Genomic DNA, 17,778 nt, shown 5'->3' on the forward strand with positions numbered 1-17,778 from the left:
ACCGAGTTCATGTGCCGCTTGGGCCAATGCAGGCAACCAAATAAAGTGCACGTGCGTATTACCTAATGCAGGGACCCTAAATGTAGGCAACCAAACAACTCACAGATGTCGCGTATGAGGCTGTTTTTTCAGAGCCAGACTGGGTTGGGATGTGTATGCAACACAACTACTATTCATTACGGCAACCAAACACGCGCATGTAAATACTGAGATGGGGAGAGAGAAAATACAAGAGAAAATATGTCTTCTCTTATACCTAACTAAAAGATGATCTCTTATCACAGTTTCTCTCATCATATATGTTGGGACAACCTTAGTCAAACTTGAACCAGTCTGACTCGAGTCAAAGGAAAACGGGCCTGGTAGACACCCGGGCGGAGCGAGCACGCCCGGTCGCGCCGACTGTTTGGCAACGAGACCGCCCGGTCATGCCGCGGACAGGCATTGGCATTGGCATTGCGCACCGCACGGAAGGCCGGCACGGCACCCACCCACCCACCGCGGGCGTGGGCGTGGCGCATGCCAATCAAGCACGCCCACCCGCCGCACCCAACGACTCGATCGCACGCACCGCGCCGCGCTCTGCCTCTTAAAATATCGGCACCGATGCAGATACAGATTACCCAAGGGCCGCCGGGCTAGCAGCAGAGCACAGCACACCACAGCGCAGACCCCCAGCGCGAGGGACACGAGGCGAGAGCGCCCCAGGCCAGACCTTGCCGCCCCGCCGCCCGCGTCCCGCATGGCACCCAAGCGCTCCGCCGCCACGGCGTGGGGGTCCCCGTCCGACGCCTCCGACGCGGAGGGCGACGCGGGCCACCGCCGCCGCGGCCGCGACGACCCCCCCTCCGACACCGACCCCTCCAAGACCCCGCCGCCCAACCCTAACCCTAAGTCGTCCGCCGCCGCGCCCTCCTCCACCCCCTCCGTCGCGGCTGACTCCGCCGCCGCCGGATCCGACTCCGGGGGCACCTACGACTCCGACGCCGAGGCGCACCGCCGCCCCGCGCCCAAGCCCGCCGCCTCCTCGCCCAAGCCCGGCGGCAAGCCCAGGGCGCGCTCCCCCGGCATCAACTCCGACTCCTACAACTCCGAGGACTCTGACGCCGAGGCCGACCGCCGCCTCGCCGCTCCCAAGGCCGCCCCCTCGTCGCCCAAGCCCGGCGGCAAGCCCAGGGCGCGCTCCCCCGGCATCAACTCCGACTCCGAGGACTCCGCCGCGCCCGTGGCCTCGGACGCCGACCTCGACCCGGCCGCCGGCGCCGACTCTGAAGACGACAACGTCTCGCCGCTCCGCTCCGCGCGCCGCCCCCGCGCCGAGGCATCCATCATCAAGCCCATCAGCTCCCGCCCCATGGACTCGCCGCCCCGCGGCGGCGCCTCTGCCTCCGAGCCGCGCGTCAAGCGCCCCCGCAGCGCCGCCATATCAGCGCCCTCTCCGGACCCGCTGAAGCGCCCCTCGCGGCTCTGGAGCCATGACGACGAGCTTCTCATCCTGCGCGGCCTCGCCACATACCGCGCCAAGAGCGGCGTGCTCCCTGGTTCCACCAATGACATCGGTAAGCTCCACAGCCACATCCGTGCCCAGCTCAGTGTTAGGGTATCCACCACGCAGCTCAGTGATAAGGTCCGGCGCCTCAAGCAGAAGTACCAGTTGCTTGCCACCCGTGCCAAGAATGGACGGGAGCAGGAGTTGCACACCCCGCATGACCGCAGCATCTATGAGCATGCCAAGAAGGTCTGGGGGTTGGTTGGTAGTGGTGGTGGTGATGGAGGAGGCAGTGGGTATGAGAATTATGGTGGTGGTGATAGTGATGAATTGCAATACAGCGGAGATAGCGATGATGATATGGAGAGTCAGCGGGATGACCGCTACCACATCAAGAACCGGAAGGTGAGGCCAATTACAGCGGCCAATGGCAATGGGATTGGGCTTGGGGCTGTCAATGCCAATGGCAGAGGGAAAAGTGGGCTTGAGAAGGGGAAGGATGCATATCCCTACCTGTGGGAGACTGTTGAGGAGCTGTCCAAGGAGCATCCGAGTGGTGCGGCATTCAAGAAGGCATTTGAGGTGCTCGAAGGATCAAAAGCACGGGCGATAGAGGAAAAGCTGAGGAGGTTTAGGTTGACGGAGATCAGACAGCAGCTGCGTAGGATGGACCTGATGAAGGAGACGGTGAGGATGGTGCTCGATGCCCTTGAGAGTGCTGACTGAATAATGGCTGATCGATAGTGATTGGTAAACTGTTGGAAGGGGGAAATCAGTCTTTTTGTTTCTAGATAGACTATATGTGGTTAATTACTTACTTCCCTGGACAAGGTTGCAGTTGCCTCCATCAAAATTAGGCATAGAACATGGAGTGATGGTCTTCTCCTTGTTATTGTTCATGGATCATTGTATTTTGGGATTCTTAGGTGCTAACTTGTGGTTTATATGCTATTTGGTTGTGTCAAATCAGGGTTCTTGTATCCTCGTTGTGAATGCTGTGTTCACATATCCCCCCCTTTGTGCTGGGCCTTTTAAATCACATCATCTGCAGGCTGGTCAATATTGGGTGCTATTGTCTTACGCGCTTAGAGTTGCATAATTTTGTGACCATGCTAGGTCATGTCATTGCGCTTAATTAGAGTTGCAATGTCTTCCTTTTGATTTCTTCATTGGCATTTCTAGTTGTAATTGTAGTTGAGAAACAACTGCTACTGTGCATGCTTCAGGGCCTGTTAGATTTAAGCGGCGTGTTATATTTAAGCAAGTTCTTATAGTGAGAATGTTGTTGTTATATTTAAGCAAGTTCTTATAGTGAGAATGTTGTTTATATATTGTAAAGTTTGCGAGATGTTGCTCCTACCATCCATTATGTAAGGCCTGCCAATTTTGCTTGGATTGAATAAGATGGTGTGCTGTGGTTGTTATAGTTGAGGGTCAAAAGTAGTGGTTAGCTTTAACATGATTCGCTGGTGCTTTCATCACATAACACATTCTTTGAAAAGGGGATATTCTGAAGTCGATGCTTTCTCGGGATGGGAATAGTAGTCTGAAATACACCTGATGGAAACCTTTGTTGATTGTGATCTCTGCACATGTTTAATGCCTATGCTGTTGTGCGGCTGTTATGCGTGTCTATGTCGGTGAGCTTGTGTTATGCACTTGTGCGTTTTGGTGTCCCCCCATAGTTCTCTCATGTCACTGGTGTTTGATACGGGTGATTATCTTGGTCCTTGCTGGTGTTTTCTCTATCCATGGATTTTTAGAATCCTGCGAGTCCTGGGCTCTCTCTTCACTGGTGTGGTGATTATCTTAGCCCTTTTCATTTTTATCATGACATTCTTGAGGATACCGGTGTGTCTGAGGGCATGTACCATGATCAGGTCGAGTGAGTCCAACCGTAAACCGGTTTTTCTTCAAGGGAAAAAACATGTCGATCATGCATAGAAGCATTTTGCAAATCGAATTACACTATTTGATCAGGGCAACCATTCCTCGGACCCTTTGACCTCACCGTGAAGCGAAACGAAATTGATCAGGTTGAGTTCAGATTCCAGTAGTAGATGAGATAAATTACCATCCCTTTGTGTCCTGATAGTGCAACAGTACACTGCTGTACTCTTTGAACCATTGCTCGCAGCTCAGTCGTCCTTCGTTTGTCTTTTGGTGGACGGCAAAGCTGGGCCGACAGTTCAGGTAGAGCAGAGCTGGAGAATCTCCAAGCGAACTGGTAGCACATCTGGCCGAAGATTTTTGGCGAAACCACGCACCAGTAGCTTTCGTTGTGCTCTGTACGATTCTCCAGTGGGCGCAGCGCGCGGCGCGGGCCGTTCAGGGTTTAGGAGGAGTGGAGGAACGTCGTTAATCAGGGTGTGGGTGTAGCCTGGCATCATCAAGGGGAACTCCATGATTTTTCAGCCAAGCTCGCGTGGGTGAGACCGGACTTGGCGACTCACTGGTGATCCGCCGTGACTTGGCGACTCACTAAGTGACCCGCCCGGTCTCTTCACTCACTGATGACCCGGCCGAGGCAGGTGACTCATTGGTGACCCGGCGGGCGGGTCAGAGAAATGACAAGACCCGGTGGCCCAGAGGGCGGTTCATGGAAGTCTGGCTCAAGCTATGGTGGGCCGATTTAAGAGGAAAGTATAAGGAATGTTTTCTTACAAAGGAAGCAAGACTATGACTCCACTTGTAATAGAGTAATTCTAATCCCAATAGGACCATCAGCTGCCAGTGAATTTGCAACCGACCGTGGCTTCTCTCTCAATGTGCAGCGTTCATCTGGCGGAACCAATCCAACTCCTACCGTTCAATTTATTTTTTTGAATCAAAGGGGTTTCCCCCTGCCCTCGACTTTCTATTAAAAAGCAGAGGCAAACACCACCACCAACGTTCAAACAGCTCTCAGCCACAACCAGTTTTGAGAAATTCAAAAGGGTGCCTAGCAGGACAAGGTAGGCAGCTACAGTAAAAAAGTTAGTACAGAGTTGAGACACTTATTTTGAGACAGATGGAGTACAATAGATAGAAATCAGAGGAACCTACCATCACCCTACTAAACCACCCGGGCATTGATCATCTCCAAGCAATCCCAAGGAGCTCCCTCCGATGATGATCGATTAGGCGCAACCGCGCAAGCATCTGAGGAGCAGGGCAGCTTGAGCATCTGCACAGAGCATCTTCCATTGTCTGACCAAACCCAGGATGCACGACCTTGAAAAAAAAACTGTTGTGTAACAACCATAAGGTAGCAAATGTGATCATCTTAACAACTATAGCATGTTTCCTTTTTATCCAGTAGACAACCAAGTCATAAAAGGAGCAAGGACTTGGAATACCAAGAATATCAGCCACCATTCCAGCTTTTTTTTGCAACAACCCAATCAAAGAACAGATGTTGAATACCTTCCATTTCATTGCAAAATACACAAGTAGGATCAACCACATTGGCGCCGTTTAGCCAAATTATCTCTATTAAGACTCTTATTATGTAAAATGAGCCATAGGAAAACACGAATATTTGGAGGTGTTTTAATTTTCCAAATGCAATCTTTAAGACTAGAAGAGATCCCACCAAAATTGATTAGCTTGTAAAAGGACTTAACAGAATATATGCCAGAAGACTCAAGAGACCAAACATGGCTTCACTAGATAAAACAATTGGTTTCATGAGAGAAAGCAACTCAAACCAGCTACCGATAATTTTCTCACTAACACATCTTCTAAAAGTCAACTTTAGATCTGAACCATCCCAAAACCCATGCAACTGTAGCATCTTGATGTTGGCAAATCACATACAAGTCCCAAAAATTGGTCTTGAGTGAACACTCACCCATCCAAACATCATGTCAGAAGGCAACATTTTTCCCATTACCAAGTTTCCATCTATAAAAAGTTTTAACAGCAGAAAAAGCTCAGGAAACACCTTTCCAAAAAGGAGAGCCCAGACCAGGCCTATCCCAAAGAATAGTAGGTTTATCAGTATTATACTTAAACTCAACAACATCTTCAGTCATTGGGTCGATTATCAGGAAACCTTTTACTCCAAGAGACCAGAAAAGCCATGTTAAAATCCCAAAGATTAGGGACCCAATCTTTCTTTCAAGAAACAAGCCCCCAATTTCCAAGATGGTATTTGCGATCCTCCCCAATGTTGCCCCAAAAGAAAAGACCCATTTTCTTTCACGGCCCACTTAGGAAATTTAATCATGGTCATTTTGTGTGTGCAAAAACAATAGGGAAGACCCCTACTGTGACTCTATTTTTCATTATATGGATGGGTAATTACAATGGGCAGGCATAGCCTGATTACAATGCAAGTACTGAACAATGCAAGTACTGAGCAAGAGCAACTTTCCCCTATAGGACAAATTTCTACCAATCCAGCTAGAAATATTCTAATAATTCTATCAATAATGGGTTGAAGATCCTCCCTTCTCAACCTTTTGAGATGCAAAGGAACACCCAATTACTTAAAAGGAAATGAACCAATCTGTTAGCAAAATATTTGAGAAGTACGCATGTCACTTTTATGGAAATTAATTTTCATTCAAGATAACTTCTTAAAACAATAAAGGATCCATTTCAAATTTCTATCGTGATCCAAAGGAGCATTTAAAAAGAGAATGGTGTCATCTGCATAGTACAGACTAACACCACCACCAGGAATAGCATGAGGAAATAAGCCATCAATTAAATTGTGTTGAACATCTTTATCAAGCATCTTAGGAAAGACATCATCAACCAAGTTAAAAGGCAATGGGGGGGAAAAGGGTCTCCTTGTTTCAAACCTTTGCCACCAACAAAATAAGGACCATTGGTATCATTGATCCTAACACAAAAAGAATTTTGGAATAAAGTACTACAAATACAAGCAATCCATTAACTACCCAAACCCCTAGATGTGAACATTTCCACAAGAATATCCTAACTCACTCTATCATAGGCTTTATCATAGGCTAGTTTCAACACTAGCCCATTGACACCAGTTCTATGAATCTCATGGATAACCTCATGAGCCATCACAACACTTCCTGGAATAAACATAATTTGATTTAGAGAAATAAGCCTAACACAAATAGGAGAAACTCTAGGAGACATAAATTTAGTAAAAAAACTTAATAACACAGTTACCCAAGCTGATAGGACGGAACTTCGTCATCTCTTTGGCATTAGGTTACTTAGGAATCAGGGTAATAATAGCAAAATTAAGACGGCAAACGTCCAAAGTACCAGCTTCAAAATCCCTCACAAGGCCCATAAAATCCTTTTTAATTAAATCCCAAAACGTCTAATAAAATATAAAAGAAAACCCATCCGGGCCAAGGGCACGGTGAGCATAAGAGCTCGTAATGGTATCCTTAATCTCTTACTCGGAATAAGGTTTTTTCCAGTAAGGCATTCTCTTCCTTAGAAACAAGATCATTAGCCTCACAAAAAATAGAACCCAAATAAATATCAGGCTTAGGCTTAAAAGCAAATAAATTCTTGTAGAAAGAAGTAGCCACCCCCAACATCTCAGAGGTATAGGTCACATGACCATTATGCCCGGTGATAGCGGATAGATGATTCTTACGATGTCCGTGGTTAACCAAAAGAAATGAAAATAAGCATCATTGTGAACCCCCCCTAAATCTTTCTATCTCTAGATCTTTGCCACAAGGCAGTCTCTTACATTCTATTTATATCCTCATTTGGTAGCAAGTTTTCTCAAAAAACAGCTGAAATATTAAACTCCATAAGGAGAGCTTTCTTCTTCTTTTGATTAGCTACCTCAATGTTATTATTCCAACCTTTAATCTTCTTCCTAAGCAACCTAGTTTTGAATTGCCAATTCTCAATGGCGGAAACATCATTAGAATTAGTACTCCACACATCATGAACCAATTTAGTAAAGTTAGGGTGAGATAACCACCACTTCTCAAACCTAAATATCTTGGGACTTGTAATTTTTCTGACCCGAATGTCTAAAATGGGAGGAGTGTGATCACTCCCAATTCTAGGCAAGGCCACAAGGGAAAGAGAGAGGGAAGTGTTAATCCCAGCTCACAAAAGTGAGCACTCTACCGTTCAATTTCATGTGCTAAATTGATCAGACATAAGAGGTTTATGACTGCCCCATACATGGGTTCATCTTGTAGGCATAGAAGTATAGACAGCCATGGCAACTAATAAAGACAATAATCTAGCTACAATTCAACTAGTCAAGATATGCACCAGTAGCTTTCGATGTGTGTTGTACAATTCTCCAGTGGGCGCAGCGCGCGGCGCGGGCCGTTCAGGGTCTAGGAGGAGTGGAGGAGGATCGTCGTTAATCAGGGTGTGGGTGTAGCCTGGCATCATCCAGGGGAACTCCATGATTTTTCAGCGAAGCTCGTGTGGGTGAGAACTTGACCATCAGCTGCCAGTGAATTTGCAAGCGACCATGGCTTCTTTCTCCCAACGAGCAGCGTTCATCTGGTGGAACCAATCCAACTCCGGCCGTCCAATTTTGTTTTATTTTGAACCAAAGGGGTGTTCAAACAGCTCTCGGCCACAACCAGTTTTGAGAAATTCAAAAGGGTGCCTAGCAGGATAAGGTAAGCAGCTACAATAGATCAAAACCAGAGGGACAGATGCGTCAAGGTGCCAGACGGATGTTGCCATTTGTGCAAGGCCAAGTTTCGCAATGACAGATCTCCAAAGCCTAATAGTGTACCAACATTTGAAGATTAGGTGTGCAGCCATCTCTTGTTCCCTTTTGCAAAGAGGGCAAAGGCCACAGTTTGGCCAACCATGCTTCCCCAGACGATCGGCGGTCTAAATTCTATGTTGCAAAGCTAGCCATGCAAAGAATTTGATCTTTAGAGTTACCCACATTTTTCAAACCATGCGGTCCATGGGTGAAAGGGTTAGGCCAAGGAATTGGGCCTTGTATGCGGTGGCCACCGAGTAAACTTCATCGTTCGAGTGCTTCCAAATAATATCATCCTCGTGTTGCTCATCAAGGTGGAAGTCATGAACAAGCAACCAAAGAGTGAAGAATTCTAAGATGTGGGCACCGGAGATGATGGTGTTGTGGTTTATTTTGAGGATCCACACGTTTTCTCTAAGAGCCTCGCACACCTTTCGATTCTTTCTCCTCGAGCCTCGTATATTAGAAGAGCAATATCTTTGGGCTTGTGCCCAAGCAACCAAAGGGAGTCCCAAAACAACGTTTGGGCGTCGTCACCGACGGTAATAGTAGTTGAGGTGTAGAAGAACTCAAAATCCTCCCATGTGCAAGGGTTTCCATATCCCACCCATAACTTGCGTGGCTCCTTCCATTCATACCAAATCCACCGGAGGCGTAAGGCACATGCAAACTTGTCGGTGTTTAGCATAACTCTGACCAAACCCAAGATGCACTTCATGCTTCGCAAGTTCGACCTTGAAAACAAATTGTTGTGTAGCAACCACAAGGGAGGAGATATGATCATGTTTCTTTTTTATACAGTAGACAACTAAGTCATAAAAAGAGAAGGACTTGGGATACCAAGTATCTCAGCCACCATTCCAGTTTTTTTTGCAACAACGCATCAAAGAACATATGTTGAATACTTTCCATTTCAAATACACAATTAGGAACAACCACATTGGTGCCGTTTAGCCAAATTATCTCTATTAAGACTCTTATTATGTAAAATGAGCCATAAAAACATGAATGTTTGGAGGGGTTTTAATTTTCCAAATGCAATCTTTAAGACTAGAAGAGATCCCACCAAAATTGATTAACTTGTAGAAGGACATAACAGAATATATGCCAGAAGGCTCAAGAGACCAAACATGACTTCACTAGATAGAACAATTGGTTTCATGAGAGAAGGAAACTCAAACCAGCTACCAAGAATTTGCTCACTAACACATCTTCTGAAAATCAACTTTAGATCTGAACCATCCCAAACCTGTGCAAGTGTGGCATATTATTATTGGCAAATCACATACAAGTCCCAAAATTGGTCTTGAGTGAACACTCACGCATCCAAACATCATGCCAGAAAGGCACCATTTTCCCATTACCAAGTTTCCATCTATAAAATGTTTTAACAGTAGAAAAAAGCCCAGTAAACACCTTTCAAAAAAGGAGAGCCCAGACCAAGCCTAGCCCAAAGAATATTAGGTTTATCAGTATTATATTAAACTCGACAACCTCTTCTAGTCATTGGGACGATTGTCAAAAAACCTTTTACTCCAAGAGGCGAGAAAAGCCATGTTAAAATCCCAAAGATTAGGGACCCAACCTTTCTTTCAAGAAACAAGCCCCCAATTTGCAAGATGGAATTTGTGATCTTCCCCAATGTTGCCCTAAAAGAAATGAGCAATTTGCTTTAATGGCCCACTTAGGAAATTTAATCATGGACATTTGATAGGTAGGAATACTAGCAATGCAAGTATTGAGTAGGATCAACTTTCCCCTATAGGACAAATTCCTACCAATCTAGCTAGAAATATTCTAAATAATCCTATCAATAATGGGTTGAAGATTCTCCCTTCTCAACTTTTTGAAATGCAAAGGAACACCCAATTACTTAAAAAGGAATGAACCAATCTGCAACAAAAGATTTGAGAAAAGGAATTAGCAATGTTATCCTCTACATGGATACGCATGTCACTTTTATGGAAATTAATTTCCATCCAAGACAACTTCTTAAAACAAGAAAGTATCCATTTAAAATTTCTAGCATGATCCAAAGGAGCATTTAAAAAGAGAATGGTGTCATCTGCATATTGCAGACTAACACCACCACCAGGAATAGCATGAGGAAATAAGCCATCGATTACATTGTGTTGAGCGTCTTTAGCAAGTATCTTCTAAAAGCATCAACAACCAAGTTAAAAAGCAATGGGGGGAAAAGGGTCTCCTTGTTTCAAACCTTTACCACCAACAAAATAAGGACCATTGGTATCATTGATCCTAACACAGAAAGAATTTTGGAATAAAGTACTACAAATACAACCAATCCATTTACTACAAAAACCTCTAGATGTAAGCATTTCCATAAGAAAATCCCAACTCACTTTATCATAGGCTTTCTCATAGTCTAGTTTCAACACCAGCCCATTGGCACCAGTTCTATGAATCTCATGGATAACCTCATAAGCCATTACAACACTTTCTGGAATAAACCTCTATTTAATAAATGTAATTTGATTTGGAGAAATAAGCCTACAAAAACCTCTAGATGTAAGCATTTCCATAAGAAAATCCCAACTCACTTTATCATAGGCTTTCTCATAGTCTAGTTTCAACACCAGCCCATTGGCACCAGTTCTATGAATCTCATGGATAACCTCATAAGCCATTACAACACTTTCTGGAATAAACCTCTATTTAATAAATGTAATTTGATTTGGAGAAATAAGCCTATCACAAATAGGAGAAACTCTAATAGTCATAACTTTACTGAAAAATCTTAATAACACAATTACCCATGCTAATAGGACGGAACTTCTTCATCTCTTTGGCATTAGGTTACTCAGGAATCAGGGTAATAATAGCAAAATTAATACAGTAAACATCCAAAGTACCAGCTTCAAAAATCCCTCATAAGCCCCATAAAATCCTCTCTAATTAAATCCCAAAACGTCTGATTAAAGGTAAAAGAAAACCCATCCTGCCAAGGACACCATGAGAATAAGAGCTCAAAATGGTCTCCTTAATCTCTTCTTTGGAATAAGGTTTTCCAGCAAGGCATTCTGTTCCTTAGAAACACGATCATTAGCCTCCCAAAATCAAAACCCAAATAAATATCAGGCTTAGGCTTAAAAGGCAGATGTCAGACTCATACTCAAACTTACTCCCTTGTCCCATAATATAAGACGTTATTACATCCAATTTACTCATAAATTGAATGTAATAATGTCTTATATTATGGGACGGAAGGAGTACATAACAGGCAAAGCCCAGAATCCTGCCAACCTCATCACTCTAGATGGTCAGCAGTCCACACGCTATTTTGGATAGTAAGCCAAGCATAAAAAATTACCATTGGAGGAGCCCACACCTTCTAAATGACCTAGTTAATGGGGGTGAGTATAGCTCCCAAGAATTGAGCTTTGTATGTCGCCACCAAGTATCACCGTTAGAAGAGAACTTCCAATGGATAGAGTCGTCAACATCCTCGTTCAAAGGAACATTGAGACGAAAGCTCCACAAATTCGGCGACATGGTTTCAAGGGAGGCAATTTCTCATGTCAATCACTTCTATCCACGCATTATCTTTCACGACGTCGCTGACTTTCCAATTCTTCCGCTTGGAGGCTTTCAAAATGAGAGGGGCGATGGCTTTTGGCTTGTGCCCATGCAGCCATGGGCCATCCCAAAACGGGGTCCTCTTCGCATTTCTAAGGGTGATGGTGATGAGAGCATAGAAGAGGTTTGTGTCCTTTTCGTCGAAGGGGTTGCCCGTCCCAACCTGAATCTTTGTGGGATCCTTCCATTCTAGCCATGGCAACCAAAGTCGAAACTCCCTTGCAAATTTCCTGAGATTGAGCAAACCAAGGCTCCCAAGATGGTTAAGCCTGGAAAAAGGTCTCACAATTAACCTTACACTTCCCGACTATCACCTTATTGGTCCCCGCCCAAAGAAACAATCTTTCAATCTTGTCGATACTTTTGAGGACATGCGGGGGGAAACAAGCGACATGATGTGGTGGACCATCTGTGGGGTGAGGACCGATTTGGCGAGCACCCCACGACCCGCCGAAGTGATGTTCATGCCCTCCCAAGGAACAAGCTTCATCACCACTTTGTCCTAAAGGTACTGATAGTCGATCTGCTTGATTTGCCGAAACTGAGAACGGTAGGCCGAGGTACCACATGGGGAAAGTAACATGCATGGCAGGTAGCCCCGTGAGGATGCTACCCTAGGCCAAATCCTACACCGTATGGGAACAAATGAGCTCTTGTGGAAGTTTGTTTGTAGCCCTGTCACATCACCGAACTCCTGTAGGATACGAGCAAGGTTCTGGATATCTTCCTTGATTGGCGCATTAAAAACGGTTGTGTCGTTAGCATATAGAGATGTCCCGATGATAGCTCAAGGTCCCCAGATTTTATGGAGGAGGCCAAGTCTAGTAGCCGATTCGAGGATTTGTTGTAGTGGGTTGATGGCTATGACGAACAACATCGGTGAAAGCGGATCTCCTTGCCTAAGACCGCGACCATTTGCAATGGGATAAGTTGGCACACCATTGAGAAGAATCTTCGGCGAAGAGGTGCTAAGTAGGGTGGCAATCCAATCATGAAATCTACTAGGGAAGCCCCTTCTCCGAAGAATGTTAAATATTTACTCCCAACGCACCGAGTCAAAAGCTTTCCAGAGATCAAGCTTGAAGAGGAGGGAGAGGGCTTTGTTCCTGTGGAGCCGTCGGGCATGGTTCCTCACACACATAAAGTTTTCGTGGATACTTCTCTTCTTGATGAAAGCACTCTGAGAATTGCACATAATTGCATTAATGTGTGGTGAAAGTATAATGGCAAGCATCTTGGCAATGACCTTTGCAATGGCATGAATAAGGCTAGGGCCTACAATCGGTGCAAATAAGTAGGGACGAAGTTTAAAAAGATAATAGAAAAGTCGCCAGAAGGTAGAGAACAGGAGAAGATTACTCTCGCGGTTTTTACATTACTCAAACCCTTTGCACCTGCGATGGTCCAAAGCCAACTTTTGTCTTTTATTTTATCCACAATTAGCATAGATGGGGAAAACCCATGCGTTCCGCTCTTTTCAAATCTCCCAAATAATATCCCGCGTCATATACACTGCAAGGTGCTTAGAGGGGCGATTATAAAAATAATTTGATTTATCCTTGAGCACTGGTGCCTAAGTAAGCGTCTGCTATACAAATAAGCACCGATGCTTAGAAAAGAAACTATTCATTTTCATAGTTGGGGATCCGAAGGCAATTGAAAACCTTCATCCAAGTTGTAACCGTGAAATGACATTGGTATATGATATATGACGCGTGCGAACTCTTGTACTTGCTTACAAAGAGGACAAGTGTCACATAATGGAAAAGTGGCTAGTCTGGTTCGGGAATAAAGCAAGGACCAGCGTTCAGTTTTTCACGGCCCATTAGCCATCTTCAAAATAGTGGATGTCAGGTTCATATGTTTCTTTTTTGAACTTTCATATACGATATTGGATACCCGCTAAATTCATTTTTAAGAAAAAGAATCTCCGACATCTACATATCGGCCAAAGTATTAACCTTATCAACCTGCCCAGAGGAGATCAATAGCAAGTTGAATTGCATATTTCAGAAGAAAATGTTATGTTCATACAATGCAACAGTCAACAGGGATGCACAAGAGCAGTGCATCACACACCAGATAAAATGGACAGATATGAACTTCCTAAAAAACTATTTAAACCATTCCACCATTTTGCTAGTACCTTTAAATCCATGAAAGCCTCAATGTTTCTTCTGAATATAGGTCACTCATACTCCCTAAAACAGATCCAGGCAACTGCTACTCTGTCAGGTCTCAACTTCTGTAGGAGGTTGCGCTAACGGTAATGGCACATCATTTTCTCCATATTGGCCATTTACACTGCAGTATCATTAGCAGCACCAAGGTGATCATCACCTCCACGCCAACCAGATGACAGAAGCTCCTCCCACTGCAACATGGCAGACAATAGCCCTTGGAGCATTGACGAGCTCGTCGCGCAGATCATGTCTTGCAACGTGGTTCTGAACATGAGTCGCCTCCATCTATAAGTCTGTAGAGGGTCCGCAGCACGAGGCTTTGCCGAAGGATGCTTCTTTCGTGCATGCCTGCAGAGTTCTCGGTATGTACCACTGTATGAGCAGCCATCTTGCATGCAGCTCCTCCTGTTTCTGTTTAGCTGCTCCCGAGCAGGCTCAACCAGTGTATATCCCTTAACCTCACCACGGCAAAGTGGGCATGTGAGCACTATCGAGCCTGGATCATCACCGCTTCCTGGGCTTCTGCGTGACTCTATAAGCTGGCCGAGACAATTTGAGTGGAGGAAGCTGGTTCCACATACATATGGAAGGCAGCCTTTGTCATGAGATGAACAGAGTAGAAGGACAGCATCATGCGGACATTCGATGCAGACTGGACAGATCGCGTCTTTCCATGCACATTTCTCCGTTGCTGCTAATGTTGGCTCCTGGGTAGCAACTCTCTTGAAACTACAATGGCTGAAGGGCCTCAAATAACGCGTTGATCTGAGCTCACCAGACGAATATTTCATGCTCCTTGAATTTTTGGCCATCTTGAAGACTGCAAGTGCAAGATCAGCATGCTTAGCGTATCAACTCCTACAAAGTCTAATACAAGAAAATTCATATTGTCCATTGCACAAATAAAAATTAAAAAGAACCAGCTAACTGTAGGGTGAAAAGGGTGTTGTTAAAGGTTCTTTTTTGCTCCACTCTTCATATAAATAAATGAACTAGAGATCTGATTGATGGTTGATATATGAAAGGGCAACACATGATGCTGTGAAGAAATTAAATGGTTGATGTCACCCCCTTTTACTGTTTTACCCTGATAATTTTCCCTACGGGTGTATAAGGAACTATACAGTCTGATTCTAGCTATATGAAAGGGCAACACAAGATGCTGCGAAGAAATTAAATGGTGGATGTCACCCATTTTTGTTGTTTTACCCTGATATTTTCCCTACACGCGTACAAGTAAATGTAAAGTCTGATTCTAGATATATGGAAGGGCAACACAAGATGCTGTGGAGAAATTAAATGGTTAATGTCACAAACTTTTGCTGTTTTACCCTGATATTTTTCCTACAGGTGTATAAGGTACTATATACAATCTGTTTCAAGAATCTCAAAGTCTTATAAAAAGTGGAGAAATTAAATGGTTGTCACCAACTTTTTCTGTTTTAATACCCTAATATTTTTCCTACGGGTGTATAAGGTACTCCCTCTGTAAAGAAATATAAGAGCATTTAGATCACTAGAGTAGTGATCTAAACCCAGAGGGAGTACTATACAGTTTGATTCAACAATCTCAAACTCTTATAAGAAGTGGAGAAATTAAAATGGTTGTCACCAACTTTTGCTGTTTTAATACCCTAGTATTTTTCCTACGGGTGTATAAGGTACTCCCTCTGTAAAGAAATATAAGAGTGTTTAGATCACTAAAGTAGTGATCTAAACGCTCTTATATTTCTTTACAGAGGGAGTACTATACAGTTTGATTCAACAATCCCAAACTCTTATAAGAAGTGGAGAAATTAAAATGGTTAACGTCACCAACTTTTGCTGTTTTACCCTGATAGTTTTCTTATGGGTGTATAAGGTACTATAACAGTTGATTCAAGAATCTCAAGCTCTTATAACTTATAAGAAGTCCAACATCATATGCTGATCACAAATTCAAGGGAACATATTAGTGCTAAACTTTGAATCATTTGCTTTAGTCAGCACAAGTTCCGCTGGACATTGTATGCCAACTATAAGATCGACCAGAAGAATCAAACAGAGTACCAGATATGCTTTGTTCTCTTTATAATAGAGATCCATAATTGTTTCCATCACATAAAGATAGTAAAAGGCAACTTTGATGTTCCTAGTAGTCCAAGAAAAAGATAACTATGACACATGTGATTGCTACTGCAAGTGTGCCATTTCAACCAGACAAAATATAAGATAAAGATCAGTTCCCTCAAACCTTCACTAGCATATGTGTCGAATGTTAGATATCTTCACACGCGATGGACCTTACAGGAATGGAAACTAAAAAAGATTAAGATCAAAAACATATAGCACACAAAGGGATTCTACATAAAGTTAAAGATGGATTGTACTACGAAATCTACATTGCTAACAATATGGCGGACGTAGTGTCTGTCCAGGTTCCTAAAACAGTCTTAATTGCAATAACCGAACACGATCCATACGCTTTGCAGCACAGGGGAGTTTTACAGTGTCAAATCTTAACGCTATTGGATGTTTTGGGGGGTAAGACAGCGCCCAAAAATCACAACTTGAGGACACCCGATACGCATCTAAGCAACACTAAACACTTGTTTTCAACAGCAAAAGACCAAACACTTGTTTTCAGCAGAAGAAACACCAAACACTTGTTTTGAACCAAAGAAACACTCAGCGCCAGTTCCCCTGCCCGACGCAGGCAAACAACAGATCAAGATAAACAAGGCAAAGGAGGCGAACGGGCCGATTTGAGGCGGGGAGATTCAAAAACTTACCACCCGTGCCTCGATTCTCCGAGGAGAGAAGCAAAGGCCGCGCGGCGGGCGCGGCGGCGGAGGCGGAGGCGGCGACGGCGGGGAGGGAAGTCGCGGTGGCGTCGCCTCCCTGGGCGAGAGGCCGAGAATTCGGTCGGGTTTGCGGAGCGCGGCGGTGGAGCTTTTGAGCCGGGCTGCGGGGTACCTCCTGTCTAGGAGGAAGGGAGGGAGCCGGCTGCGATGTGGTGGCTAGGGCCCTAGTGGTGGTAGTGGCTTTGACCCTGGAGGGACAGGGAGACGAGGCGGGCTTGTCAAAACCTAGCACGGCCCAAGGCCCAGGAACGCGCTGTTAGACGGGCTGGCCCAGTTAGGCTTACCATTTCGCCGGTTTTAATTCACAAAGTGAGGTTGTCTCAAAAAGAATTTTTAATAAAGTGTGGGCATTCCTCAAAAAAAAGGAAGCTTCCAGAATGCCTCATGTCCTCAAAAAACAGGGAGCTTCCAGAAGATTTTTTTTCTTTTTTTTCTTTTCTGTGCATTTTATCTTTTGCTTTATATTGCCTTTTTATTTTCATTTTTTCTGGTTCCTTATCTTTTTTCCCGTTCCTTATATTTTTTCAAAATTTCTATATATTTTCCCATTTCCTTTTATTTTTGCGTTTTTTCAATTTTCCAATTCGTGATTTATTCCAAGTTTATGTTTTAAAAAAATTGCTAATATATTTCAAATCGGCAAAATTTTCCTTGAATTTCATGAAATCAAATTTGGGAACTTCTTTAAGACCAAGACATTTTTCAAATTTCTGGAAATTTATTGAAATTATGAACTCCTTTTCAAATTCATGATTTTTTTAATTCATAGAATTTTTAAGACCACAAAATATTTCTTTGAATTTGCAAACGTTTTTTTAATAATGATAAAATTTCAAGTCATTGACCATCTTTTGAATTTGCAAAAAAAATTGTAAACCTTTTAGGTTACCAAACATTTTCAAATTTGTGAACAGTTTTCAAATTTTAGAAGAAAATTCAAGTTTGCACATAATTTTCAAGTTGACAATCGTTTTTTAAACTTATTTTTTCAGA

The 17,778-nt window shown here is 43.9% G+C and overlaps 2 protein-coding genes across 2 annotated transcripts; one reads left to right on the forward strand and one right to left on the reverse strand.

The window, feature by feature from the left end:
• Positions 1-579: 579 nt before the first annotated feature.
• On the forward strand, positions 580-2,455 carry LOC123103936 (STOREKEEPER protein). The gene has a single exon (XM_044525636.1). The coding sequence runs from the start codon at positions 743-745 to the stop codon at positions 2,213-2,215; it is 1,473 nt and encodes a 490-aa protein (XP_044381571.1). The 5' UTR covers positions 580-742; the 3' UTR covers positions 2,216-2,455.
• Positions 2,456-13,738: 11,283 nt separating this feature from the next.
• On the reverse strand, positions 13,739-16,949 carry LOC123103937 (uncharacterized). The gene is made up of 2 exons (XM_044525637.1): positions 16,714-16,949; positions 13,739-14,762 (listed from the first exon to the last, which is right to left on the reverse strand). The coding sequence occupies exon 2, from the start codon at positions 14,752-14,754 to the stop codon at positions 14,059-14,061; it is 696 nt and encodes a 231-aa protein (XP_044381572.1). The 5' UTR covers positions 14,755-14,762; positions 16,714-16,949; the 3' UTR covers positions 13,739-14,058.
• Between the last annotated feature and the right edge of the window lie 829 nt (positions 16,950-17,778).

Source organism: Triticum aestivum, chromosome 5A, assembly GCF_018294505.1.
Source record: "Triticum aestivum cultivar Chinese Spring chromosome 5A, IWGSC CS RefSeq v2.1, whole genome shotgun sequence".
NCBI classification, from domain to species: Eukaryota; Viridiplantae; Streptophyta; class Magnoliopsida; order Poales; family Poaceae; genus Triticum; species Triticum aestivum.

Excerpts from the sequence above, each read along its gene's own strand:
- LOC123103936 (XM_044525636.1), top strand. The coding sequence starts at position 743 with ATGGCACCCAAGCGCTCCGCCGCCACGGCGTGGGGGTCCCCGTCCGAC.
- LOC123103937 (XM_044525637.1), bottom strand. The coding sequence starts at position 14,754 with ATGGCCAAAAATTCAAGGAGCATGAAATATTCGTCTGGTGAGCTCAGA.